The sequence below is a fragment of the Saccostrea cucullata genome, unplaced genomic scaffold (genome assembly GCF_032062105.1).
Source record: "Saccostrea cucullata isolate Sc308-1 unplaced genomic scaffold, CSIRO_AGI_Scuc_v1 ctg211, whole genome shotgun sequence".
In the NCBI taxonomy this organism is placed as follows: domain Eukaryota; kingdom Metazoa; phylum Mollusca; class Bivalvia; order Ostreida; family Ostreidae; genus Saccostrea; species Saccostrea cuccullata.
Genome location: NW_026927173.1, coordinates 101,050 through 129,047, shown reverse-complemented (window position 1 = coordinate 129,047; position 27,998 = coordinate 101,050). Strand labels below are relative to the sequence as shown.

The 27,998-nt window shown below is 34.0% G+C and overlaps 1 protein-coding gene and 1 long non-coding RNA gene across 4 annotated transcripts; both read right to left on the bottom strand.

Moving 5' to 3' along the window:
• Positions 1-15: 15 nt before the first annotated feature.
• On the bottom strand, positions 16-27,972 carry LOC134273650 (hamartin-like). 3 transcript variants are annotated; one of them, XM_062755833.1, is made up of 24 exons: positions 27,877-27,972; positions 26,630-26,767; positions 26,315-26,418; positions 25,134-25,286; positions 24,734-24,878; positions 24,571-24,585; positions 21,183-21,337; positions 20,977-21,050; positions 20,662-20,822; positions 20,013-20,204; positions 19,666-19,736; positions 18,975-19,344; positions 18,057-18,614; positions 17,583-17,732; positions 17,195-17,361; positions 16,376-16,506; positions 13,552-13,648; positions 13,372-13,467; positions 11,578-11,719; positions 4,003-4,091; positions 3,732-3,800; positions 3,419-3,530; positions 3,003-3,022; positions 1,647-1,784 (listed from the first exon to the last, which is right to left on the bottom strand). In XM_062755833.1, the coding sequence occupies exons 2-23, from the start codon at positions 26,757-26,759 to the stop codon at positions 3,018-3,020; spliced, it is 3,186 nt and encodes a 1,061-aa protein (XP_062611817.1). In that variant the 5' UTR covers positions 26,760-26,767; positions 27,877-27,972; the 3' UTR covers positions 1,647-1,784; positions 3,003-3,017. The 3 variants fall into 3 exon arrangements, with proteins under 3 accessions (XP_062611815.1, XP_062611816.1, XP_062611817.1); XM_062755831.1 differs by lacking the exon at positions 3,003-3,022 and having other exon boundaries at positions 16-1,784; XM_062755832.1 differs by lacking the exons at positions 3,003-3,022; positions 24,571-24,585 and having other exon boundaries at positions 16-1,784.
• Positions 6,496-8,705, bottom strand: LOC134273634 (uncharacterized). Its single transcript, XR_009993462.1, has 2 exons — positions 8,432-8,705; positions 6,496-7,937 (listed from the first exon to the last, which is right to left on the bottom strand). It is a non-coding gene; the product is annotated as an uncharacterized LOC134273634 (long non-coding RNA).
• Positions 27,973-27,998: the final 26 nt, after the last annotated feature.

Sequence of the window (27,998 nt, the reverse complement as noted above, 5' to 3'; positions counted from 1 at the left end):
AGAGAACTTGTAGGATCCAATGGCAAAAATTCAATATTACTGATAAATAACTCTCAAATACTATCTATCTGTAACTGCTGTATATCCATATCTGCAAATCAATGGCATCATCTCTGGTCTTTCCGTCAGAGGTCAGAAAAAACAATCACCGGATGTTAAAAATTTATACATCTTCCTGTTTATTAAATATAGGTTAGACAGAGTAACAAATCCCTTCTAAAGTGTACTTTAGGTAAATATCTTTACTTTGAATAAAGTTTAACTCCATACACCAGAGATAAGAGGTCCTCCCACGTTTATTTCAAATTTTGTGAAAAGGGGGTTGTCATGGCATCTACATAATACATTTGAGGTTGTTTTTCCACTTGTCAGAAAGGCCTGAGAAGTTGCAATTGATCTGCAAATATGTGTAAATATGAAATATGCACAAAAAACATCAAATCTGTACCTTTTATTTGTCTTAATTATAACAAACATTTTTAAAATGCTATAACATACAAATACTGCTGGCAAAAAGTCCACTGACTAGATTTTTATATCATTGGTACTGAACATTCACATAATAATAATCTTCCATTCTCTCCAATATTTCACTACACATTTATTTAAATCCTCTTTCCTTGTCAACTAGATTATCTTCTCTTTATGAAAAGGAAATGTCAAGGAAAACTTCAAATTGTACACACAGCCTTAAACTGATCACTGTCTATGACCTTGACCTTTCCATGATATTATATATGGCACATATTAAATATTGTTCTAAAATCAAACACCAATAGCACTGACTTCATAATAAATCATTCTAAAATACATTTCTTCCACTGGCTATATCTCTGTGTTAGTACATTAAGATTGAAGGTTCCCTGATCTTTATAATTGTTCATATTTCTAAGAAATATCAATAGATTTAATTGGCCACTGACTCTTTAACTAGAAAAGTATCATCTACATAAAAAGTTTTGATTGTAAGTTCAAAATTACCCTTTTTATGTGTGGATCTCACATACACAGAAGTAGAGATGTCTCTGTATAGACTGGTCACAAACCAGCATCTCATTAGATGTATAATAAACTAGCAACAGAGCCATCAATTACTTATAAATCATCATAAACTGTTTTGCAGTACACTTGTACACACACATTATTCCAGTAATGCAAATTAAGCATGCTGGCATACAACTTATAAAGCAGGCAGATCGAGTTACACACAAATGATAGCATAAAAGAAGAATGCAAAAATCATGAATATTTCTAGTCTGGCAATAAATGCTAGTTTCCAGTATGATCATAAAACATTTTTAACTGTGTTAATTTCTAAAGACATCATGGTTAACATTATCAAAACATAAACTCTAAGTTCTTTTTAAGAAAGACCATTACAAAAGCTGGAACACATGGCAGTCATTTATTATAACCACTGTCTTTAGAGGACAGTGACTTTTCCTCTCCATCACTGTGGAGTATATTCCCCCGCCTGACCCCAGAGGACCCCATCGATTCCGTGGAGGATACAGACACAGCATCCTCTGACCGTTCTGTCCGCCCACTCAGGTGTGCTCCTGTCACCTCCGACCTTGACTTCCCTGTGTCTGAATGGTGTGACCTTGACCCCTCCTGACCTGTCCTGACCCCTGTGGGTGGGGGACCTGCCAGTCCACATCCTAAGGGGACACTACTGATCTTTGTAAGTAGAGGTTTGACGCTGGGGGGCTTGGAGGGCACAGATCCTGTTCTCTCTCTGGGTGTGCTATCATCTGATACATGGTGGTGTTGTGGAATGGAAACTGTAAACAGTGAATATTAATATTCATTTTAACATGCTTAATAAATATACAATATTGATACAAGTAAACAACAAATGCTTTGTTAAATTAGGCATCTTGTCATTTCAATGATGTACTTTTTATTTTAATTTGAAACTTGTAGGTGTTTTGTTTTTAAACACTTTGTTTTATTACTGTAATTACAATAACATATGGATATAAATACATATTTTGAAGTTTTTCATGCAAAGACTTGAAATTAAGAGATATGCTGCAAAGAGATGGAGTGATGATGGTATTTGTTACCGAGTAATTAACTTGTGCAGGAATGATTCTTGAATGATCGCAGCATCACTTGATACAGATTTACAAGAGCTGGTGCAATGCATGCTTCATTTTTTTTTCACAAGTTCTTGGGTACTGTCTCCGAATATAGGGTATTAATATTTTATATTAGATCCAGTACAAAGTATCATTTATCACTGCCTTTGAATCTTGAGATTCTGACCTTTGAATCAGTAAGTTTTCTCCAACAGCTTCGAAAGATCAAAGTAGCAATATGAGACTGGAATCGTATAGGGTTAAATACATGTATGTTGGATGTCCAAATCTATGTAATTAAGGATATAAATACTGAACCAGTAACGGTATCCTCTTACAGCTATATTAACAAAGGAGACAGGTAAACACTTAATTTTAGGAGACATTCTACCAATCTCTCCACTTGAAGGAAAAATGAGCTTTATTCTAGTTTTTGTTTGCCTGGTCCTAGAACTTGTCTGATTTGCTTTGTTCTATTTCTTCATCTTTCTTGGTTTTCACATGTAATCATGTCCAAGGTATGATATTTCACATGTGGGTTTATTAGCATTTAACAAATCTGACAAATATAACCACATATAACCTTGACCACTGACCTTAAAGTCAAATATGTGTACCTCTTTTGGACAGCAAGCAAACAGGCTTTTATAGTTAAATATTAAAAGTTGTTTTTCATTTTATGAAGAAATAAAGTTAGTAATACCGAGATTTAATAAGGATCAAACTGCTGCAATTAAAGAATGAGAGGCAGAAAATGTTTCTTGTATAATTTAAAGACATGCTCAAAAGACATACCAGTAACTGTAAAAGTTCTTTAGACAATAAAAATTTTTTTAAAAGCATGTTTCAGATATATTTGCATGCATTTTTATTGTTCCATTTTATAAAACTTGCTATAAACTTTAAGCTAGAAGTTACCTATTTTGTGAGATTTCAGCCTAATAATAAAATAAAAATCCCTAAGACATGTCTCTTAATACTGTATTACATGTAAAAGTAAAATAAAATAGTTTATTGCAGTTCTACCCAGCTTTATTTATGATATCTACCTATATATAATGTTATAATAAACAGAGTACATGAACTTGTATAAAATGATATGGTGGGTAAATGTTACTTCCTTTGGGCTGTTTTGACTGCTTTAGTTTGTCAATTGGTATGTCTATACAATGATGTGGTGGTAATACTACTTACTTTTGGCCTGTTTTGGCTGTTGTAGTTGGTCTATCTGTCTATACAATGATGTGGTGGTAATACTACTTACTTTTGACCTGTTTTGGCTGTTGCAGTTGGTCTATTTGTCTATACATTGATATGGTAGTAATACTACTTACTTTTGGCCTGTTTAGGCTGTTGCAGTTGGTCTATCTGACCATAGAGGGACATAATTTGCCCCTCCAGTCTCTGGTTAATGCTGCATATGCTGTTGTATTTATCCTCCACAGCCTAAAATGGGCACATTTACATATATTGGTCTAAGGAACAATAGGCACATTTTAAATGATATAGGGAACAAACAACACATTTAAAAATTCTTAAGTCGGATCACAAAGTCACATGATTGTGTAAAATCAATAGTAAAAACGACGGATTCAAAGCTGGGTAATAATAATTGTACAGGTGTATCAGATCAAATTCAAAACATACCTTAATTTCATCCTGCTGACAAATTTTGGCATAATGTAGTTGCCTTTGCAGCTCTTCAATGGTCAGTTGCTACAAGGATAAAGAGAGTGGTAAACTGATTACTAATAACTAATAGTAAATAAACTAAAACTTCAAATTATCATGGATGTTGTGTAATCAAAAATCTTGTCAATTAAGATGTAAATTTTAAGTCCCTTTCAGCATTTTTTATTGTTTAAAATGTTTTCTAATCAGAAATTTTATCTCTTCCGGCCAATTTCTTTGTACTCACTTTATTTTGTAGATTGCCCTCCAATTCCTGGACCCTCTTCCCAAAGCCTTCTAGACTCAGTCTATTTGTTTTCATTTTCTCCCGCAGAGCTTTGAAAATAAATAGATATATATATAGAAACTTCAAAGGCTGTTATCTCTGTTTGAAGCAATGGCACTGCACAGGGAAAGATTCGTTCATATAATGACTGTGTTGCACAATCTGTGGTGTTATTTCCAATCCATATCCACCCAAACATGTTACAACAAGAGGCCCAGGGGCCACATCGCTCACCTGAGTAATTGGCTAAGAAAAAGCACACATCAGATCACAACTGAGGGGGGAGGGGGCATGAATTTTAACCCCCCAGGGGGTCATGATTTTAACAAACTTGAATCTACACTACCTAAGATGATTCCCTATAAATATCACTAAGCATGGCTTTAATGTACTTGAAAAGAAGATTTTAAAAGGTTTCCCTAGATATTCCTATGTAAAACTTTGATCGGCCATTTTGGCCCCACCCTACCCCCGGGGGTCATGATTTGTACGAATTTCGATCTACACTCCTGAGGATGATTTCACTTGAGTTTCATCTTTCCTGGCCCAGTGGTTCTTGAGAAGAAGATTTTTAAAGATTTTTCCAATATATTCCTATGTAAAACTTTGATCGGCCATTTTGGCCCCACCCTACCCCTGGGGGTCATAATTTGTAAAAACTTCAATCTACACTACCTGAGGATGATTCCACATGAGTTTCATCTTTCCTGGCCCAGTGGTTCTTGAGAAGAAGATTTTTAAAGATTTTTCCAATATACTCCTATGTAAAACTTTGATCGGCCATTTTGGCCCCACCCTACCCCCGGGGGTCATGATTTGTATAAACTTCAATCTACACTACCTGAGGATGATTCCACATGAGTTTCATCTTTCCTGGCCCAGTGATTCTTGAGAAGAAGATTTTTAAAGATTTTTCCAATATATTCCTATGTAAAACTTTGATCGGCCATTTTGGCCACACCCTACCCCGGGGGGTCATGATTTGAACAAATCTGAATTTACATTACCTGAGGATGCTTCAACACAAGTTTCATCTTTCTTGGCCAAGTGGTTCTTGAGAAGAAGATTTTTTAAAAATGCTATTAATTTTTCACTAATTCATAATAATCTCCCCTTGGAAAAGGGCGTGGCCCCTCATTTGAACATTTGAATCCCCTTCATCCAAGGATACTTTGTGCCAAGTTTGGTTGAAATTGGCCCAGTGGTTCTAGAGAAGAAGATGAAAATGTGAAAAGTTTACGACGACAGACAATGGACAAATTTTGACTAAAAATTAGCCATCCAAGCCTCTGATATACAGTCAAGCCTTACTAACAGGACACTTATGTTCCCAAGCATTCAGATTACTAAAACATTCAGATTACTAAAACCTGTATTTTCTATTTAGTACGAGGGGTGATCAAAAAGTTCGCAAACTATATCTATATCTACAAAACCACGATTCAGATTAGAATGAAATTCGGTACACACATAGCCATACACAAGGTCTATAAATAGCATATGCTGAATAAAGTTTCTCTCCTTGTTTGTGATGTCACAATGTGAAAATGACGTCACTATTTAAGGTAAGGTTTGCGTCTCCCTCCAACTCATATTTTTTTTAATATGCACACATGCTATATATCAATTTATTCAGGGAGATTAGCTTCATCATTCAATATGATTTTCAAAGATATTGCCCGTCTCATTTTTTTAGTAAAAGACGCCAAATTTAACGTATTTCATATTTCACCGAGAATATTATTTTCATTGGAAAAATTGATTTATTTTATAAATTATCAAACTTTTATAATCAAAATGACCGGAATTAGTATAATTCATGCTTCTATTATTTAAACTTTTAATTTTCCTTTATCAAAAATGTGAAAATTTGGGTAAAAAAGAAGATTTTTCAATTTTCCTTGATAAAGTGAAACCGTTGCCATGGCAACAAAAATATAAAAACCAACGTTTTACATATCTACCGATTCCATCAAAATCCATGAAGTTATTAATTTGATCATTTTCATTAATTTGAACTAAAAAAATATGTATGTCCCCAATATTATTTCCATGGAAAAAGGGGCTATATTATGGGTTCGGAACATAAAAATCAGGATTTTTCTACACTTTTAAAGACAACATTGATATCACCTTGTCATGGTGAATGTTACAGACTAAATGTTATTTTTGATATTGTTTTTAGGCATAAATTGGCCAAAAATATTCAAAATAAAACTCCTCCTGTGCTACATGATGGTCTAAAAATTTATTCCATGGAAGAACTCTAGTATTTATGGCAATCTTTACATCTGCATATTCTGATGAAATTGTCAATGAATTATACTGCAACACCTTTAGAAGTACATGTATATAAACATACTTCAGAACATGTTGCAACTAAACCAATTAAAAGCCTATGAATTTGACCTCATGCTGATTAGTTATTCCAACATGTAGTAACTTCTAGACATCTTTGTAGCAAAATATCTTTATTCAGTTATGGTTGGTGACTGTCATTATACATGTATGCCATTTTTTGAGTGAAATGTTGTAAGCATTGCATCCACGAAGCTGCTGTTTTTATAATTAAATCATTTCTTTACTTCGAAGAGTAGAAATGCTATCTTTAAAGTAATTTTGTTTGCCCTCTCTTGACTCAGGATAAAATTATTGGGTCAGTAGGTGAGAAAATCTTCAACAACATTTTTTAAGGGGGATAAGAGGAATAAAAAGAAAAAAATACTGCCCTGCATTGAAAAAAAAGTTTTCAGTCTGGTCATTTTAGTCAGTTGGTCTGGAGAGGCCGACAACCAAACATTTTTTAAAGATGGCCTATTTCTACACTTCATGGACATTAGCTCAATCATTGGATAAGATAGTCTTAGAATCTAAATTGAAATATCAGACAGAACAAAATAAACATGAATTCTAATTGACATCAATTCATACTTTAATGAGTTTACAGAGTACTTCTGATTTCAGAGAAAAGGCAAATTCTGCAAAATGACATAACACTGTCATTATGATAAATATTTGTCAAGATAAGGGAAAAAGAAACAATGCTACAGTGATAGATATATTTCCTTGATATCCATGAAATAATAATTTAAATATGATAAAATTTTCTGCTTTTTAAAATCAAAATACAGAAAAAAAATTAAAAAATTATAAATGTAAACAATTTTAAAATAAACTACATGTATTTGTGAAACATTTTTAATTTTATTAGATTACTAAATTGGTCTTATCATTCCTACTAAATTAACAACCTTACAATTGCCAAGTGTCATGTTTTAAACTGTTACAGTAGATATAATTATACATGTTCACTGCAGCTTTATATACAAAACTCATCAGTTTTCAGAAATACTTATTTGAGCATTTTAGGTCCTGGTAAGAACAAAATTAAATGAATAAAAATATTAATCTTAATTGTTCATGTATTAATTTCCTTGCAATTTTACAAACCCCTTTTAAGAAACTTGTTACATGTAAGTATAGACAAAAGCAACCTTAAATTAATACCTATGATGTATACATTTATTTTACTGAAAACAAATTCAAAGATGGACAAGCAGAGCATGAACTGCAATCATCGCATACACATCTTTTCTAAATATATGGAAAACAGCATGTATATACTAGATAGGATGATGTTAAACATTAAATTTTCTTCTATAATCTATAGACATATAAAAATATGCATTGGGTATAACAAGTCAGAAGTTCTTCTCCAAATCTCCATTGATTTTGCCATGTCTGGTTCAACATCTTAGCTTGATCCATCCAACTTTCTTTAATATTCTTGAGCTGATATGGGATGACCTCTACTTTGATTGATGGCACAAATCTTTTAAGGAAACACTGAAGTATTTTTTTTTTTTGGTTATCTATTCCAATTAATGACCCATGATCTGAAATCACATGTGTTCATTTTTACAATAACATTAAAAGGAATTGCATTTTTTGAATAGCATAAGGAATTGCACTGAGTTTCATTCACTCAATGAAATGAGTAAATTTCCAATATAATGAATGAAGAATCAATATGAAATTATTGTAAAATTTACAGATTGAATCAGTGAAATGCAAATGCTTGATCAAGAAAACTAATGTACAAAATGCACAATCTGTATCTCTTTTTTATTAATTAGAAAATGAGATATTAATTAAAATCAAAACTCATTTAAAAAGGTAACTTGAACAATTGAATACCTGTTCCGAGGCCTAAAAAGCAAGGATTTTATTTTTCATAATTTCTTGAATGAATGCATTTTTTTTTTATTTTTTGGCAATGTTGGGATATTAGTCACATCCTGACATCCTTGTACCGTTTATTCATCGTTTTTAAATCCGTAGTCAGAAGATCATTCATAACTTTCAGTAAAATGAATAGTTAAATAATTACCTGATGAAAATACTATCAACAATCAAACTGTCAACATCATCATTGGACATGGTCAAATGCACCGTGACTTTTCTTCCCTGTTCGGACTGCATATAGCATAATACTTTACAGGATACTCTCAGGTCTTTTCTTTTTTCTTTCCCATTCTCACTTAAAATTTTAGTGTAGTGGTGAAGCGAGAAACACACATCAGCACAAATGCGTCAATGACTTTCTTCTGATCGGAATTGCCGTGCAACTTGCCACGTTTCGTATCGAAAATAAACAAGTCCTCCTTTATCAGTGTAGACGAACTCCAAAAACGGCGTGAACTCCAAAAAAGAAGTCTTTGGCTCCGTCATGCATTGCGGAAAAATGGCTTCCGATGTAAACAAACGATGGATTGTCGTTCGCTTTCTCCACATATACGACTGAATAATGGCTGTATTTAGTGAATTGTGACTGGATTTCAATTTTTGTTGAATAAATAATTGTACCCATTCAAGTATTCAGTGGTTATTGGCTTATTTATTGCTCTGTATTCTTGCATAATAGTGATTTGGGATATACGTATGACACCAGGGTTCAATAATGTCGGTAAGAATTAATTTTCTAACTTTATTTATTGTCCCGTTGATTTAAATTTAAAGCCATTCCTACTATAAAGATGCTTAAATTTTATTTCTAAGACACTTAATTATATATCGTTTTTTTTAATGAAAAACCGCACAACTTTGGCGGCAGAGCAGATATATATTAACAGGTTCGATTTGAGAAGACTTTTTAACCGTAATTTAAAAGAATGATTTTTTTAGTTCTTAAACTCATAAATTATGATTTTGAAAACGTTTTCATGATTATATCTATTCATATTCAAAACATTTCGTATATAGCGATGGTGATAACATTTCTTGAAAACTTTCTTCAAAAAAGCCTCGGAGGAAATGTGGAATCTGAATTGATTCTCATGTAACTGTCACCTGATCGACTCTTATTTATGATTAAAATCATCAATTCAGTACCTTTTTAATTATTGGTAAGATGTATTTACAATGCAGTTGCTCATTGGCGATCTAAACATGCTGAAATTCATTCGTACACGATAGACATGAAAAACAGAGGAAATTCGAACTGAAAATTCACCAGCGTTCCTTACTTACAAAATAAACTTCTAAAATCAGTAAAAGTAGTTCTAAAATGACTAACTTAGTCACTTTAAACAAAAATTCAACCACAGAGATGTTTTCATAAGATTACGACTGTTTAATTTGTATTTTGTGTCCTACTTCTACGATGTGTCCTACTTCTACGATGTCTGGCTGAACCTCGAAGTTGGTCAACTTTGAATTGAAATTAAAAACTATTTGCACATGAAATCAAAATTCTAACATTCTCTAAAACCATTTATTATTAATCATTTCTGAGTACTTACATTATTGTAAGGTAATCCAATTTTTTGCAAAAGCACTTTTTGTAAGAGCCCACTTTTCACGACTTTTCACTGTGTTTTGATATAACTGCGCATGCACGGGACTCTTTTTTCGGAGTCTTTTCTAGACTGAAATTCTCACTTCCGTTAACGCCGTTTTTGGAGTTCGTCTAGACTGTTTATTGGTTCATCCACATGCATCACGCTAATCTTAAAGGCTTCTAAGATTCCTATGCTTTGATTTGTTATAACTATAAGACTTTCTCCTGAAAACGTCCTTTGTTCTTAGTCCTAACAATAAGTGACAACAAACATCAAGTATGATAAAGGAAATTCGTTACCGAGATGCTTAGCATCGCTGGTTTAAATTCGCCTGTTTCAAACGCTTTGGTGATTCGCAAGAGTTATCTCCCTGTTAACGCAAACCTTACCTTAAGTCACTTGTGACGAAAAATGGTTGTCTCAGTCGAACTCGTTCAACATACGACTGTACAATTTACTGTAATATCTTAGAAATCCCTCTACAGTGTCATATAATAATTTGTACACAGTTTATTGAGATAAATGAGTTCCTATAAATTCAATTAATGATTGGATTAATTGTTTTAGTGAAGGAAGGCTGTTGGTTAAAAATGATACTTGTCATCTTGCCCAGTGAAAGCAAGTTTGAAAAGATATGTATTTTTAATTAAGCAATTTGCTATCAAAGACCTCCAATTAGCACTTTGAAAAATAGTTGAATATTTGAACAATGATATAAGTATTAAATACCTAAGATATCGTTTACTTTAGAATTTAAACATATTAGATATGATAAAAAGGATGCACCCACTCTCTATCTACCTTGAATAAAGGTCTCTCCTGAGACAGAAGATTTGTGTTTTAATGGTCGCCATGCTTATTTTTGGAAAGGATGTTATTATCCACCCATTCTGTTGCCGAGATATGACCATTTCTGACAAATTAACTGTTCTTGTCATAAAAATTTACTCACATGGAAAGAAATATAAAACTCGGAAAAATCTTTTAACTTTTGTGACAGAACGCTACGTAGGGGGTCACGTGACCGCCAATATCACGTGATTCGCGCATGCGCAGAACGGTGGTTGGTTAAAATCGGGGAGGATTAATTTAAAATATAATCAACATTAAAACCAAATATTGTTTCTTGTATGGAAGTTATTCAATTAGTTTGCGAACTTTTTGATCACCCCTCGTATATACTGTAGAATTGTAAATACTGTTTCTCACACACTTAGAAGATGAAGTGTCAGGCATACTGGGGTCTAGAATACTGAAGCTTGTATCCTAGCACATCTTTTTTGTGCGATGTTCTTGTACATGATTGTATGTATTATATCCTACCTACACAAACATTTATCTTACTCTGAAGAAACAAGACAAGCACATGCATCTGATGTTGTTTACTACCTAGACAATTACCTTATAGCTTGTAATTATATGGGTAAATCATTCTGTACCTTTATTTTCAGCCCTCAGTGGGCTTATCATGTTCTCTTGTCTGGCTTTATATTGTTTGATCACCAGATAAATCATTCAGTACCTTTATTTTTCGGCCCTCAGCATGCTTATCATGTTCTATTGTTCTAGCTTTATACTGTTTGATCACCAGATAAGTCATTTCATACCTTTGTTTCCAGCCCTCAGCATGCTTATCATGTTCTCCTGTTCTGGTTTTATATTGTTTGATCACCTGTCCAGATAAATCATTTTGTACCTTTATTTTCGGCCCTCAGCGTGCTAATCATGTTCTCCTGCTCCGGCTTGGCGTGGTGACTGTTCCTGATGACATTGAGCTTGGTCTCGTATTTACCCTGAAGTTCTCCCATCAATAACAGTTCCTTGTGTAACTGTAGCACCTATAACAGAAAAGATTTAAGCAATAAATCATTATTTTTTGAAAGATATAGTCTCATAACTGCAATGGTGTGTGCAAACAAATTGAATAACATGCATTATTATACTGTAAAATCGCATATTTTCAAGGGGTCAAATTTTTTAGGTCTGAGGAAATAATTCTGGTTTGTGGGGATTTAATTTCATGTTGGAAAATGTTTAGAAGTAAATGCATATGAAATTGTACATTTCGTGGTGGTCATAAATTCCTGGGTCTTTTGATTCCTCGAAAACACCGAAAATTAAACCACCAAGAAAATTAGTGATTTCACAGTATTTACATTTTTAGCTCATATTGCCTTTCATTGCAAAATGCAAATGTGATTTATATTCCTGTACTATCGTTCAGGTTAGTTCCAGTCAATGGAAGAGGCAAAGCAACAGCTCATGTTCAAAGTGAGTGTAATATTTGATTTTTGCTTGAATGACTTTGCACTTCCACAGCCTTCAACGTTTGTGACGTCAAACTAAAACATCATCTTAAACCTTTTGATCCCTTTCAGTGTTATGGGGTTTTGAATGCAAGATTTCCATTCACTTTATATGCAAAAACATTTGTAATGTAAATATTTGAATCTAAACCCATTTTCTGTAAAAGTGTTTGACATTAAATGTACTGAAGTGTTCAAAGTTTGATTATCAGTACATGTGTTCCTGATAAAAATTGTGAATGGAAAACTTTGATGATCATTGATCTCTACACATGAACCCTTAAATAATATGAATGCATGTATATACATGTTGTATACAGGTGTCTCAGTATATCGCGTTACTTAAATCTTTTGCATAAAAAAGTGTAATTTGATTTTTTAAATTTAACTTTCATCATATGATATTAATAAAGCAAACTATGGCCTAACTTTTTAGTATCAAATTATTTCCCAAGCTTGCATCGTCTAAGTTGTAGTCTATTTTTAAAACAGGAAGTCTCATTTACCTCCTAAATTGGAGAGTCTCATAGTATCGTGGTATGGATCAACATGGAAACTTGAGGTTGACATGGACTTCAATTCTTATTTTTTATTTTACCATGTAATTTAACATAAGAAAATAAACAATTATACATACTTAAGACTTTCAAAACATGAACTTTATATGGATTTTACTAGATAAAAACTCAGTGGGCTAAAAATAATAAAAACGGAGATTGATTTCTGTAAAACTACGTTTTATTTGAATAATTTTTTTCTGACGCATTTTCCATACTTTTTAATCATCACAAAAATTTACATTCAGATGACAGACTGCTATTTTTTTCAACAAAAAGCATATGAGCTATGTATCTGATCTTTTGGAATATACCGCGACACAATGAAACCCGCGATATAATGAGAATCGAGTATACATGTATGTATGCGAGAATAAACTTTCTGCAAACAGATTGTCTTGGGTAACTATGCCAAAATAAAGTTTAATTAAAAAAAATTAAATTTAAAAATTCAGTTAAAAGAAGGGCAAAACTACCGGTATATTGTATCTGTAAGGGTAATTCCACCTAAGGTATACTATAAATCCAGAAATTGATAGAAACTCTCAAATACATGAACTTCCTTACAATGACAATGTTAGATGCAAACTTAGAAGAAACAGCTTGTACAAACTAAGCATCCTCTACCTGTTCTTTGAGCCTCTGTGTCACCTGGACTTGTTCCTTCAGGTGTTGATTCACTCTCTGTTCCTGAAAGAGCTGAGCTTCTGTACTTTGCAGCTTCTACAAGAATACCATGTGGTCAGAGATTATGACTGTAATTTAGATGTTAACATACATGAAAAAAAATTAGGATAAGTTACTCACAGCTTTCAGGGCATCTTGATCCTCCCTCTGTCTTATCAACAATGTGTTCATCTCTGTCTTGGCCAGTCGAAGCTCATCTAACTCACTCAAGCAAGCCCTAAAACAACATTAAAATCTAGTAGGGATGGCAGTTTGTAACCGATTAACCGATTACTCGGTCGGAACAACGGCAATTGGTTAGAAAATCTGTAATCGGTTAGTCGGGAAAAAAAAACATACATGAAATTGAACTCAATTTTCTCAATATTCATTCTAAAATAATAAATTTCTGCACTTAGGGTTGATTATTTAGCGTTTAACAAAATTTAAACTGACTTGGAGGGAGGTAATGGCTCTAAGGATAGAGACCATGGGGTAACTGGTCAGTTTTGTTTAGTGTAAATTACTGATAGTACTCTATTCTTTAATAATTACAAATGAATCCCTCTAATCTCTTTAAATTGGTATGTTTATCGTTTTCAGTTATCTATCCAATTAAATCATTAATAACATAGGTAAAGATTACAAAGCTCACCTCTACGAATGTTATCAGTTAAGTAATGCAAATCTCAATCATATTTTCTTAAGAGTTATTATTTATCCTGACAACAATATTCAAGCAAGTTCTGTTTAAATAGGTCGTAAAGTTCGTTGGGGATTGACCTGTTCCAAAAACTACGTCAGATCCAGCATCAGAAGCAAGTCTGGTAGTGTCCATCCCTAAATGTATCCTCCATGCAAGTTAGGTCCGGGTAGGGCTTATAGTTACTTGGGAATGGACCTGCTTCTCAACTTTAACCTGGTCACTCGTTTGGAAAATGTAGGTCAGATCCAGCATCCGAAGCAAGTCTGGTAGTGTCCATTCCTAGATGCATCATCCATGCAAGTTTGGTCTGGGTAGGGCTGATAGTTACTTGGGATTGGACCTGCTCCTAAAACTCTAACTGGGACACCGACGCTAACACCAACTCTGACGCGGGGAGTATAGCATAAGCTCATCTCGACTTCGTCGAGGTGAGCTAAAAATGTTATTTGAATCAAGGACAGATTATTATCTAAGACTACACTTAACAATTCTTCAGTAGTAATATAGCCTTTTATTATGTCAACTTGCATGTTTCAGATCTTAGACACATTCAAGACTGAAGGGGTGAGATCAGTTCTAGTTTATAATACATGTACTATATGATAAACTTTTCTCATTACCACAGTTTTAACTAGAAAACTGACCAGTCAGCAAGGGCCCCACCATGGGGTAGAATTAAAAGGGTGCAGCTTACAGAATGATTAATAAATGTATGAAGAATAAGCAACACCAACTGTATTCTTAAAATTTCAAGATAATTCCTGAATATTCAAAAACCTGAAAATAATATCCTTGTATTTGCATTAGGCAGTAAAGAACAACTTAACATTGATTGTATATTTAAACAATTATGAAGCTTGTGTTATATAAAATGCCAGCCTTCAATGAATGCAAATATCATGAAGGCTTGACCTTAACTTAAAACAAACAGCAGTTGCAGACAAAGGTTTTCATTAATCTTAAAGCGACAGATAAAGAAAAGCCTACTAAATTTTCTGCAGCAGGCTAGATAATTAATCCCAAGGGATTAATTGTACCTCTCTCATCATTTTCTTCTAAATTTACAATAAGAACTTTTTCAGTATTAATGATAGAATGGGGTTTTTATACAACTACATTAAAAATTAATTATATTCTTGAATTAATATATTTAAAAAAAAGTGAAAAAAGTCAATCAAAAAATCTTCCTTAATCTATTTCTTCTTTTTTAGAATTCAGTGAAATCATAAGTTCTATCAAACAAAAATAAATAATAAAAATTTATATTTAAATCCACATTTCAGAGTGTTCATAGCATTCCAAATTGATTTAACTTCAAAACAAACTTCATTTGCAGACAGAGGTGGTAATTAATCTCAATGTGACAGATAAAGATAATGCTCTGGATTTTCTTCAGGAGGAAAGCTAATTAATCCCAAGGGACTCCTAGCAGCATTCAGTTTACAATAGGAACATCTTCAGCAGTTATCTCTCTTTGCCAATGCATTCTTATATAAAGTTAAGGAATCTACCCCACCACCCCAGCTCCAAACCATGGGACATAGAGAACCATGCAGACTTAGCATCAAAATATGTATTTCTGCCTACTGAACTACCGTACCAAATTTGTACTTGATTGGGCTACCATAAAAAAAGTTGCCCGTTCATTCTTATGCATAGTTAAGGAATCTACCCCACCAACCCAGCTCATAACCAGAAGACATAGAGAACCAAACTTAGCATCAAAATATGTATTTCTGCCTACTGAACTACCATAACAAATTTGAACTTGATTGGGCAACCATAAAAAAAGTTATTAGAAAAAAACAGAAAATTTGTGGACGGAAGAGTGACAGACGGACAGACAGACAGACGGACGGACAGAGTGATTACTATAGGGCACCCGCAAATCCTTGCGGGGCCCTAACTATTGACTTATGAATTGGGTTAAAAAACTGTTTTATGTAGAGAAGAATTATAAAGTCAAGTGCATGATATTGGTCAATTGTTACACCACTTTAGTATTTATATTGCAAAATAGTTCAAGATAAATGCACTACAGGTATTTCAATGTAATTACACGGAAGTTGCACATCAACAGTATTTTGAGCACCAATGTCCTATTACAAACACCACCTCACCCCCATCCCCAAATAATTGCGACATTTTTACATCCTATTAATTTTTTCTAAAAATTAAATATTTTTTATTTTATATTATTTATAAATTTGCATTTAGACGTGTATGTATGTCACTATGAATGCCTGAAGAAATACTTACCTCAGTTTCACTTGAGTCTCATACTCATTACTTTCATTGGTCTGTTTCAGCCTGCGATTTTCTTCCTGGAGAATTTTCATGGACAGCCTTAAGTTCTGGATCTCAGTCTCCAGAATCTTGATCTGCTCTTTCTGTATACAATAGGATAAAATACTGTATAAGCAGAATTTTTAGTGAGGATTTAATTTTGGCATTATTAGCAAGGGTGCCAGGATTGCTAAATTAAATATCGCTAAAAATTAATTGCACTTTATTTGTAATAGCTTCTTTAGTGAGCTTTTTAAAATTGCTAAAATTACATGTTGCTAAAAATAAAATACCAAATTTTAACGACAAATCGCTAAATTTGCGTCTCACTAAAATTTACACTTATACGATAATCCATGTTCCATTTCCTTGTACTAAATGATTAAATCATAACAAAAGAAGGGGGTTTACTGCCTGTCCTTACCGATTGTTTTCCACTTACCACCCTCCTACAAGTACTGTACACAGGGAAATTTTCACCCCTGTTTTATTTTCGCTCCTTTCGCCCTATCTTCCTTTGAGCGAATTTAAAACGGGACGAATTCAAAGAATACAGTATAATTTCTTAAACAAAACTATAACTGGGCAAATTTAAAATGGGACAAAATTGTTTTCAAGTGTGAAAGGGCGAAAATAACCCTGTATACAGTACCCTCTGTCAGTGAATGTTTTACACAGTTACTGGTTTTGGCAGGACACCATTTTACCTGAAATCTTGACCCTGTTCACCTTCCTACCTAATTGATTGTTTTACCCGAGACTTTTTCTACCTGTCCTATCTGAATATATTACCTGTGCTTTTGTTTGCTCCTCGAGTGCATTAGCTGTTGTGATTTTACGGAGAAGTCGCCTATTTCTTTTAGCATGGAGTTCTCTTTTATTTCTTTCATATAAAATCTGATTCTTCATCATAATGATTTGTCCACGGAGAATGTTCACTTCATCTGCAGGGGGCATACCTACAAAATAAAAAAACAAAATTATTTTAAATGCAAAATATAAGAACAAAGAAATTAATTATTACGGGAAAGGAGAAAATGTGACGGACCAGACAGGGACTCAAACCACAGGTGCTCCACTAACAGAGCTACCTGGCCACCAGAGACTGAATCAGTCTGATCACATCATTCCTCCCTCCTGAAGAAAGTTCAGGTCTGAAACTCAGTATAACAACAGCTACCTCCAAAATGTGTCCAGTTGATGGAGTCCTGGTTTGTGAGGGGGATCCTGCTCAGCTGTTTGGCGTGTATATTTCCTCCCAACTGTAGGTGTCTGTCCAGCAGCTCAGGGGGTGAGTAGGTTTCAAATATAGGGACAGGCATATCTTCATCTGCAAAGGTATCACTTTCCATTTATAAAACTTCAATTTACACATGTAATAGAATAATTGGCCAATCTGAGATGAACAAACTTGAATCTTAAGTTCTGATAAAGAAAGTTTTGCATACTGACTCATTCAGATATATTCAGACAAAAAAGATCAAACTCTGCTCAGAATTGTAAATCGGAGACTCTGGCTAAGCAGTTTATACAAAAAATTTAAAAATATAAAAAAAGGTTCCTAAAAATCTTAAACAAGCACTGCATGTTCTTTGATATAATCGTTGCAGTATATACATGACAAATTTATTAAGTTCAATGAACCAACTCCTACCTGACTTACTACATGGAGACCCTGTGGTGAGACACTGGACACTACATCTCTGACACACAGCGACCTTGGCCGGGACCAGGATAGACTTCAACAGACTCATCAAGTCACCATCCTTATCTTTATCTACAGAGTCCTTCCTATGATACGCGATGTTGTTGACCACATGGGATGACAGGTTTATAGTCACATTGGTGGATTTAGATGTATCAGGGGCTGTACTGGGAGTGGATGTCCTTCTCGCTCTAATGTCCTTGACCTCCGTGGCCTTTGACTGATCTGACTCTGAACACTGCCTGAAGGTCGTGGAGACTGACCTTGACAGATGGTCCTCTACTTCCTCCTCTGTGACTGGCATCTTGTGTAGGTTTGGACATGATCTAGAGAAGCTTTTACTGCTGCTGTGCTTTTCGAGTGCTAGGATTGATTCGACCTCGTTTGTCATGCTATTGAATCGGATCCTGTTGACGCTCCTCATGAATTTGGCCACGGACTCGGCTGTCTGGAACATGGGGGGAACCGGATTCTTAGTGAGATCAGACACCTCCTGGTCATCAATGTCTGTAATATAAATTAATCAAGTTAATCTGATATTTTAGCAACAAATAAATAAAAAAATGTGGTACATTTATTTATGTTTATTTTTTTTTTATTTCAGACTGATGGACCAATGAGGTGTAATTTTAAAAGGGGCCTTAAGGGGGACAAAAATTATGAGAATAAGCGACCTATATCTATGCATGATAAGCAAATTAAAGGATTCATTTTAACTGTTACTGAAAGACTGTGACTTACTCGACATTAAAAAAATGTGCACTATCAATACAGGCAAAATTTTAACTCTCATGAAGTTACAAGCTTCAACACATTAAAAATGCCTGGCCAAAATTTCCATTCATAAGCAGATATTTTACAACTTACCCTCTTCAATAGCCTGTGTTTTCATAATGGCATCTCTAGAATACGACTCCATCAGGTCTGACCTATCGACCTCCGCGTCCTTCAGTAACCCCTCCCCTGGTACTGGGCTATCCTGGACCATCTCTGTCATCTGTTCTGGGGTACCCATGTTTCTCCTGACGGACCCCACGTCAAACTGAAGCTCCCTGGCGGCCTGCTTCACAGGGAGGGACTTGAAGATTCCTCTGGGTGGTTCTGTGGTAAACTCTGCCCTGAGTGGTGAGGGGGGAACACTGGAGGAACTAGTTTTACCCTCTACTGACCCTGGGAGGGATTTACTTGACAGGCTGAGCTTCTTCATTTCTCTGTGAGCTTTCAACCTTCCTTTGCTCTGGTTAGTAAAATCACAAGTTCAAAATTAAGATTTTAAATAAAACAGATCCTGATATTAACATGTATATTATGAAACAGGGAAACAAAATGATATTGTCAACTAAAGGTCCAAGATAACTTACTTTGAAAATATTTATATCAAGATACTGGGGTTGTTATTTTGAAAAGCAATAGAGTTATCATAGCACACCTTGATCATTCATTGGTTGAACTAAATTCATATATAACTGTACTCCAATTACTGATAAATTGCCAATTATTTATTTATTCCACCATACATGTACATGTACATACATCTATGACAATCATCTTTTTTTACCTTTTCTTCCTCAGCTGATATTGGGGGTGTGGCTCTCGGAGTGGCAGTTGTAGAGGTGTTGGCACTGGTTCCTATTGAATTAATCAAAATATTTAGTCTATGTGTAAAACCACTGATAAGTTTTCTTCATTCCTTCAAAATTTGGTTCTAGGGGAAATAATGTGGACTTGATTCATTTGACTGTATGTGAAGATATTTTTTATATCAATATGAATCATTATAGCAGTAAGACAATGAAGAAGCAAGAACTGTACATAATCAATATACACCTAATAAAAATATATATGATGACTGACAAAAATTGTAACATCGAGTCACTTAGGTGGTACAGATGACCTTGGATATACCTTGCTGTGCCTGGTACAGACTTGTCAGACTGCTCTCTAACACGCTGGTGGCTGGGGTGGTACGCTGTGAAGGGGGAGGGGTAGACAGACCCACAGACAGGGAGGGGCTCCAAAAGGAACCTAAATCCTGCGAGGTCACATTGGGGCTCAGCTGTGGTGGGGAAGACACTGAACTTCTTGGCTTTCTCCCTTCTGAAAAATAATTAGATGCTAAAATTGCAATACTGTTACCAGAGAAAATTTTTTACCACAGGCCTTTTCTATTTATGTCCTAGTCATTGGTGGTGGATTTCAAAATGAGACAATTTTAATTGAAGAAATGTGGTGTCCATTCAAATTTGTTTTGTATTTTTCATCTACAGTCAAACTTTGATATCTCAAACATGGCAGGATTTCATGAAGCTTTTGAGATATCCAGTTAAATGTGAGATATGGCAGACTTGCAGGGCTACCAGAAATTTACACCTCAAGATATTCAAACTTGAGACTCAAATATATGTCATGTCAAACCTGCTAGCTCATCTTCCTTAGAGTAAGGGCTAAAGTGTTGGACTTCAGGCTAGAGTTAGGGGCAGATCTCTGATATTCCAGATGTCAATTTACAAGACACTGGACATCAAAGCTACAAGCTAGTGGAGATTCAACATACCAAGAGAAGATTTCCTCCTGCTTCTGCCCTCAGTGGTCAGGGCCGCCTTGTAGGGGGAGGAGGCGATAGGACAGGATATCTCCTCCCACGTCCCCTCAATCTGGTCCAGGGACATCTTGGCACACTGGACAATCACGTCATGATCCTCCAAAGACTTCCATCTACAGAAAGAACATTCAGTTAGTCAATTACATACAAATTATTTTAATTAGAGAAAAAATATTTCGAAAAGGATCATAATCATACAGTTAATCCATATAATAACAATTTTAGCTGTTGTCTAGACTAAGCACAGAAAGGTATAAATGTTGATACCGCTTGGCATCCATTTCTTTTTCTCTTGTACCATTAATGAGGTGGGGATGAAGACGTACTCTCTCAAGCATTGGCTGTACAGAAAATCAACATGTACAATAAATCAGTTTCAGAATTATTTACAAGTACATGTCATACAAATGTTTCTAAACTTTATTAAAAAATGAAGCATGTGACCCCCTGATAAGAGATCTAGAGATACATACTTTGATGGCCTCCTCGTACACTGTGGCATTTTCCTTTTTACAGTAATGGTGTCTGAGGTAGGTCAGAAAGGTGTAAGGAAACATGCCGTACAAGCGATGGAAAAGTCCGTACAGGGCCACTTGTAAGTGTAACAGGAATATATCAGGGACGTTACCTGGAATAAACAACCCTCTCTTTGAATTCAAGAATAAGGCAAGCCCTTGTGGTATAACTTTCATTGATAAATTATTATTTACTATGATCATTTCAACAATCTGGAAGGAGAACAATCAGCTAGAATATTTACAAACAACAGTGTTCCCGAAGAAACTAGCCAATGTCTCTGTCAGCTACAATGACACACATTGAGCTTGGGGATTCCTAATTTGTTTCTTTACTAGAACCATGATTGATGTCTCTGATATGATAATAAGATTGGAAAAAGAAGAGAATAGTCAGGATTCCAGTGGAGCTTCAAGTCTAACAATAAAGTGCCGCGCCACAGCATGATACGCCCGTCAAAAAATTACAATTTTCTTGAACAGTTTAGGTGCAAGAAAATCACATCAACCTTGATTCTAAGATTTCGATGATTTTTCCATTCCTTAAAATATTTATCCATCCCCTGTGATGTAGGCATCAATTATAATAAATATTACATCACTGATAGATTTCTGTGCTGGTTGTGTTAGACCTTGTCAAATGCCCATCATCAAATTAGTCTTAACAACTTAATCTATACCAAATTAATTTTGAAAAGAAAAGGCTGGCCATCAAATGACATACGTTATAAACTGACCAGCAGTTCTTCTGTCTAATCCCAAAGGGCACAGATAAGGTCACTGCTTAATTAGAGCGACTGAGACAGCTAGCCTTCCTACACTGAACTCATTAATTAATCTTTAACTGGATGCTTGTCTACTCATTACTACCAAGAGATGAATGGGTCTGCACTATCTACTATAAATTTAATAAAATACTCAAAGATTTTTTTTTTTGGTTGAGATTTAATGTCCGACAGGTTTTAATATGTAATTCATATGGACATGCTGATTCCACCCCACCCCAAAAAATTAGTTTTTAAATTAATAATATTACATGTACATAATATCAGATTAGTCTATTATGCAATATCAAATTAGTTTTAATTACTTTTCATCAAATTCATTTTAAAACTTAAGCTAGTCAACAAGAGCTATTTTTAATCAAACAGGCTTACCCATTTGCCCAATACTCAAGGGATATAGATAACATCAATGCTAGCTCCTCACACTCAAAACCCATTAATTTCTCTCTAATTTGACATGCAATTTTCTGTTATCAAAATTCTTCTTGACCAGTGCTTGATAATTACACTCATGGGAGAGGCAGGATTTCTCTGACATACATTATATTTGTTATAGATTGCTGTCAAGTATATGCTTAAAAAAAATAAGTATTTTCTTGATTTAACACTTTTTTAATAAGAACAGTGCAATACTCTTACATTATTTGGGATGTGTAAATGAATAGTAAAAAGACACATTTTTTTAAAAAAATTCACTTAAATTAAAGGTCACAGTGACCTTGAAATAGGCCGCGACACACCTTCTACCTAAGATGCATAAACTGGCCAAGTTTGATGATTGTGGGTCTTATGGTTTTCTAGTTATGGGCCGGAAAGGATTTTTCCATATTTGGTTATAACTTCTTAAATAAAGGTCAGAGCGACCTACTTTTTTTTGCGCGACACACCTTCTACCCAAGATGCATCAGATGACAAAGTCTGATAATCCTAGGCCTAGTAGTATTAAAGTTATGAGCCGGAAACGAAAAAGCTAACAGACAGATGGACAGACGGACGGACACGAAGCCTATAACATAATACGTCCCGTCTTAAGACGGGCGTATAAAAATTGACACTTCACTTTGTAATGAATGCTCTGATAGCTGATTGTAGGGCAGAGCTTAAGTCTTAGCAAAAAGCAAAAAAAAAAACAAACACTTTATTTACAGCAATACTAATTATGTCACTAGCAATCTCCAGGTTTAAGCACATAGCATTGTATTAGATTATCTTGTTTTTTTTAAAACTATATATCATACAGTAAAGTTTAGGGATTAACCCCATATACATGTATCTACTATACATAATGAAATTTAAAAATACACATTAGTATCTTCTTGCATTTAATAAGTACATACTGAATGCAGTTTTTGTCTGGAAATTCAGTTTGTGATGCACAAAATCCCTTAAATGATAAATTACTTGCAATGCACAATACATTACACACATTTTACATCTAATGAAAACAAAGCTATAACTACATGACTAAATATCTGTACATCATGACCCTGCTTGATTTTGTTGTTTTTAATCACTATTGTTTTTTTCCTATTTAAATGCCATTTAATTTGGAATTATTCCATTGAGTATACCGGTAGTTATTAATAATGAAAAGTGTGCATGGTATGATTTGATCAGAAAATTGTGATCCAAGAGAATTAATTGTGCTTCAGATTAAGCTACCAGTATTATACATACTTATATTACTAGAGAAGTGGGTGTAAAAATAATTCCTATCTGAATTCTCAATAGAAGAAATATGACACACATGTGTGTACAGTACTTTCAACTTTAGCATTACAATATACATGTAAATGCATATCTTGTTTTAATTTGCTAAAGGCAGAAAGCAGAACAAAATATTTTAAATGATATCTAGCCCAACTGTTATGTTTGCTACTGATGCTTTATATGCAGAGGACACACACACACAAAAATGATTTAGGATTATCAAAATAATGACTTTTTCTTATTCATTCACATTCACAGAAGAGAAAGATTACATGTACCGGTAATGGGATGTCTCAAAACACAAAATATGGGGCATCCTGCACAATAGCATTCATTTCATATGGTGAATAAAGTTATGGACATACGGAAATCTTAAAATCTTTGGAAGATGAACAGCTCACGACATAATAATGCTATTTTTTTTTAATGTTTCCTGAATAACACAATATAAAATCCCACAATTTCTGATCTCTTATGGTCAAACTGTTTCAAAATTGATAAAAGGATGTCACTCTGAAAATCTAAATTAAAAGAAAATTCATTATCATGATTATCAACCTAATCTTTCAGAACTTGAACTAGAGGGAAAAATTTATTCTGCCCTAGTCCTACAATCTATTCATTTATTTAACCATTTCTTTAAATTTCATTTTTTTTTTTACAAAAAGGAGCTTAATGAGTAATTTTTATATATTAGTGTCTGATTATTAATGCTAAAATCTGGTTCTACTGAATTAAAGGATGCATCTTTGATCCTCAAATGAAAGAATGTTATTTTTTATTTCAGAATAAATTCCCTGATATACCAAATGAAAGCATGCTATGACAAAAATCACACACATTATATTTACCCTCCTTGGGAGAACCTATCACAAATCATAACACAATATTTATATCACATCAGCAAAAAGTGAAAGTACTACTATCAGTTGATTCAACAAGTTCAAGCACTGCAGCCATCTCTATTTTAAAATGGACAAATACATGTACTTTGAGAATACAGAATACACTTACTTGGCTTTTTGACATTGAAATTGATAAGATGACCAAAAATATCAAAGATATCTGGAAGGTGTTTCCCAACAAGTGAAGGAATAGCCGGAAGTAAGATAGTAATGGCCATCACACCTGTCATCAGCAGGGGAATGTCAGTGTCTGTCTGTAATAGACATTAAAATACTAGCATGTATAGAAATGTTTCTGATGTTCATTTCTTACTTTGACATTTAAAAGTCTTCAAAAAATGTTCTGACCTGACTGACATAGAAATGAAAATATACATCAAATAACAATGATGATAACTAAAGGATTATAGATTTATTAATGAATATTATTATTCTGACCCAGTAACCAAATAACCAGTTACAAATTGCCCTCTCTAACATTCACAGTAACTGACATGTTTGACCCTGACCTTCAGACATTTGATGAGAGCTGGAAATATGGGTGGTTTTATCAGTTTGTGGACCCACATTGGTTGTTTACACACAACATGGAGGAGAAGCTTCATTGCCAGAAGCTGGTGCTTGTCACTCCGGATCCCATCTGTTAATTTTTCTACAAGATGCTGCAAAGTGCAAGAGAAAAACATGAGGTCAGAATAAAGCAATATTACCATTACACTACCATAAATTTATATTAGTGATTATTATATGATTGAATAATTTCCATTTCTCTGATTGGCTGAGATCCAACTATGTTAGAAAAATACTACATTGTATTGACCTGCACGTGACGTTCTAGGTGAATACAAGGATTTACTGTATTTCCTTCACATTGATCTAAAAATAGATCGGGAAATTCCAAATTGATACAAATTGAATTGGTAAGCTATTTAACTTTTTTTCAATTGAACAAAAGATAAGCGAATATATATTTTCAGGTGAAGGTGGTAAGAGGGGATGCAGCGGCCCCCTCCAACACTATTACTTTAGCGACAATTTTTACTTTTTGCAGTCAATTTTCCCTGATAATACTCCTTCCTTTCAAAATCTATCCTATAAAAAAAGACTGACGTTATATATTTTTTTCATGGGAACTAAAATTGATAAAAAAAAATTTCAAATTGATACGACTGGTAAGGTTTATTTACATTTTAATTCGACTTCTTACTTGTATTTGGATAGGACTTAATTAAATGCAAAAAAGTAATGAGCTATGCAATTTTATCAGTGAATCATATAATAAAACAATTATTGCTGTTTTTTCCGTCAAAACAATGATTAAGCCATCTTTTGAAGTACATGGTTCACCTCGCCCTTCGGGCTCGGTGAATATTGTACTCCTCAGATGGCTAAATCATTGTATTGACCTCAAAAACAGCAATAATTGTATAATATTTATGGCAAATATAGTTTGTACCTGGTATTTAAATTATGTTATGAAAAATTAAAGACATTAAATGCCTTTTATAAGATTTTGTTCTACATGATATAATATTTTGTAACTTTTTTTTATATTTTGCCATTTACATTGCAGTGTGTGCAAGAGATACTAGTATTTAATAATATTGTTTATCCTCAAAACATTCATTTTCCTGGACATACTGTTTACTACATGTATATCATATCAAATACACTAGATAAATGTTTATACCTTGTCGTGTGGTTCTCGAACTGATGTGAGAATGTCAATGACGCGGTCAGTCTGGGCTATATAGTAGTAGTCCACTAAACTGTTCATTAGCCATGCCTCCTTCACTGTACAAATATAACACATAAATCTATTCAATGTACTTAATCACAATTAAGGGAAACATGATATATAGTACATGTAACAGTTTCATGTAACAAAGAAAACATTTAAACATTAATTTTACTGCAAATATTAAATCAAAATAGTAACTAAGGTGTAAAAATATTAAATTATAAGAAGGATAATTAAGAGCAGAAATTAAAGGGCCCTGTTTACCGGTGCTCAGGTGCTGCTGAATCTCTTCTGTGATTTCATCCACAGTTTTGAGCTGGTTAGACTCCAATAAACTGAAGAGTTCCCGAACATCCACCTGTACCCCACGCCCATCAACAGAGTTCACAGCCATACTGCTAGCTGAGTATAAAGTAAAAAAAATTCTAATAACGGTACTATACAGAGAATTTACAACAGAATATTTCATAATGACATTTCATGCAAAGTTCCCTGTTATGCAGTATACAGTTATAGAATATCATTGAGGGAGTAAACAAGATTCAAGTTCCCCAAGACCAAGACTATTTCCCAAGGCACAGCGCACCGAGGGGAATAGTCCTGGTCGAAGAGAACTGGAATCTTGCAAACTCCCTCAATGATATACTATAACTGTTTTATTATACTGATAAAAATTTAAATTGTAAAGATCACCTTTTTAAAAAATATTAATTTACAGATTAACTAATCATAAATTATCATTATTCTCATAACTGAATAAAATCGCGTAAGCGGTCGCAAATACCAAATTAGAAGACAGTTATTCCCTAATTTTAATGCAATCATTGCATTTTTGTTTGTTAATGATTTAAGATTTCGTTTGTTGATTTAAAAATTAAAATAAAAACTACTTACGGCACACAAATATTTGCGTTTACATCTTCGGCCTATTTTTTGCATTTTGTTATATGAAATACATCACGAAGCATTGTGTTTTGCATCGCTCTATATTATGATGCGTGTACAATGAAAAGCTATAACTGCGAATTAGCATGACTAGCTTTCGACCGAGGAATAATAGCTAAAAAACTAACGCATGAGGATTAGCCAATTCACAGCGATTTCTAGGGAATTGTTCAGATCTAATCACTTAATTTTACCGGTATATAGGGAAAAATCAGTAGAGGTATAATAATTATATATAAAACTGCTTGAATATATCATGCCATCCGAGTACAAACTCTTGCACAGTGCAACTGCAAATGGCTCATTAAATCAGTTATGGTTCATCAGATGGTCATCTGAGGGCCCTTTATTCGTGAATAAGCGAACAAACATATATTCTCAGGAAAACTCCAGCTTTATTTTGCCCCGACCTACTCATTTGAATATGCCACACAACCCTAAAAATCAAGATATGTGTGACTAAATATAGATGTATTGATGAGAAAACTGCTATACATTTCAGCATGCTTGAAATCATTTTGTTAGGTAAAAAGATTTTGCTGAATTGCTATATTTAACCTACTCACCAATCACTTCTGCACTGTCTTGCTGTCTAACATCACGAGAGGACCGATTTATAAGAAAAGTCGGTGAGGGGATGAACAGGATACTATGTCTTACATTTATCGCTGACACTTACTAAACTGAT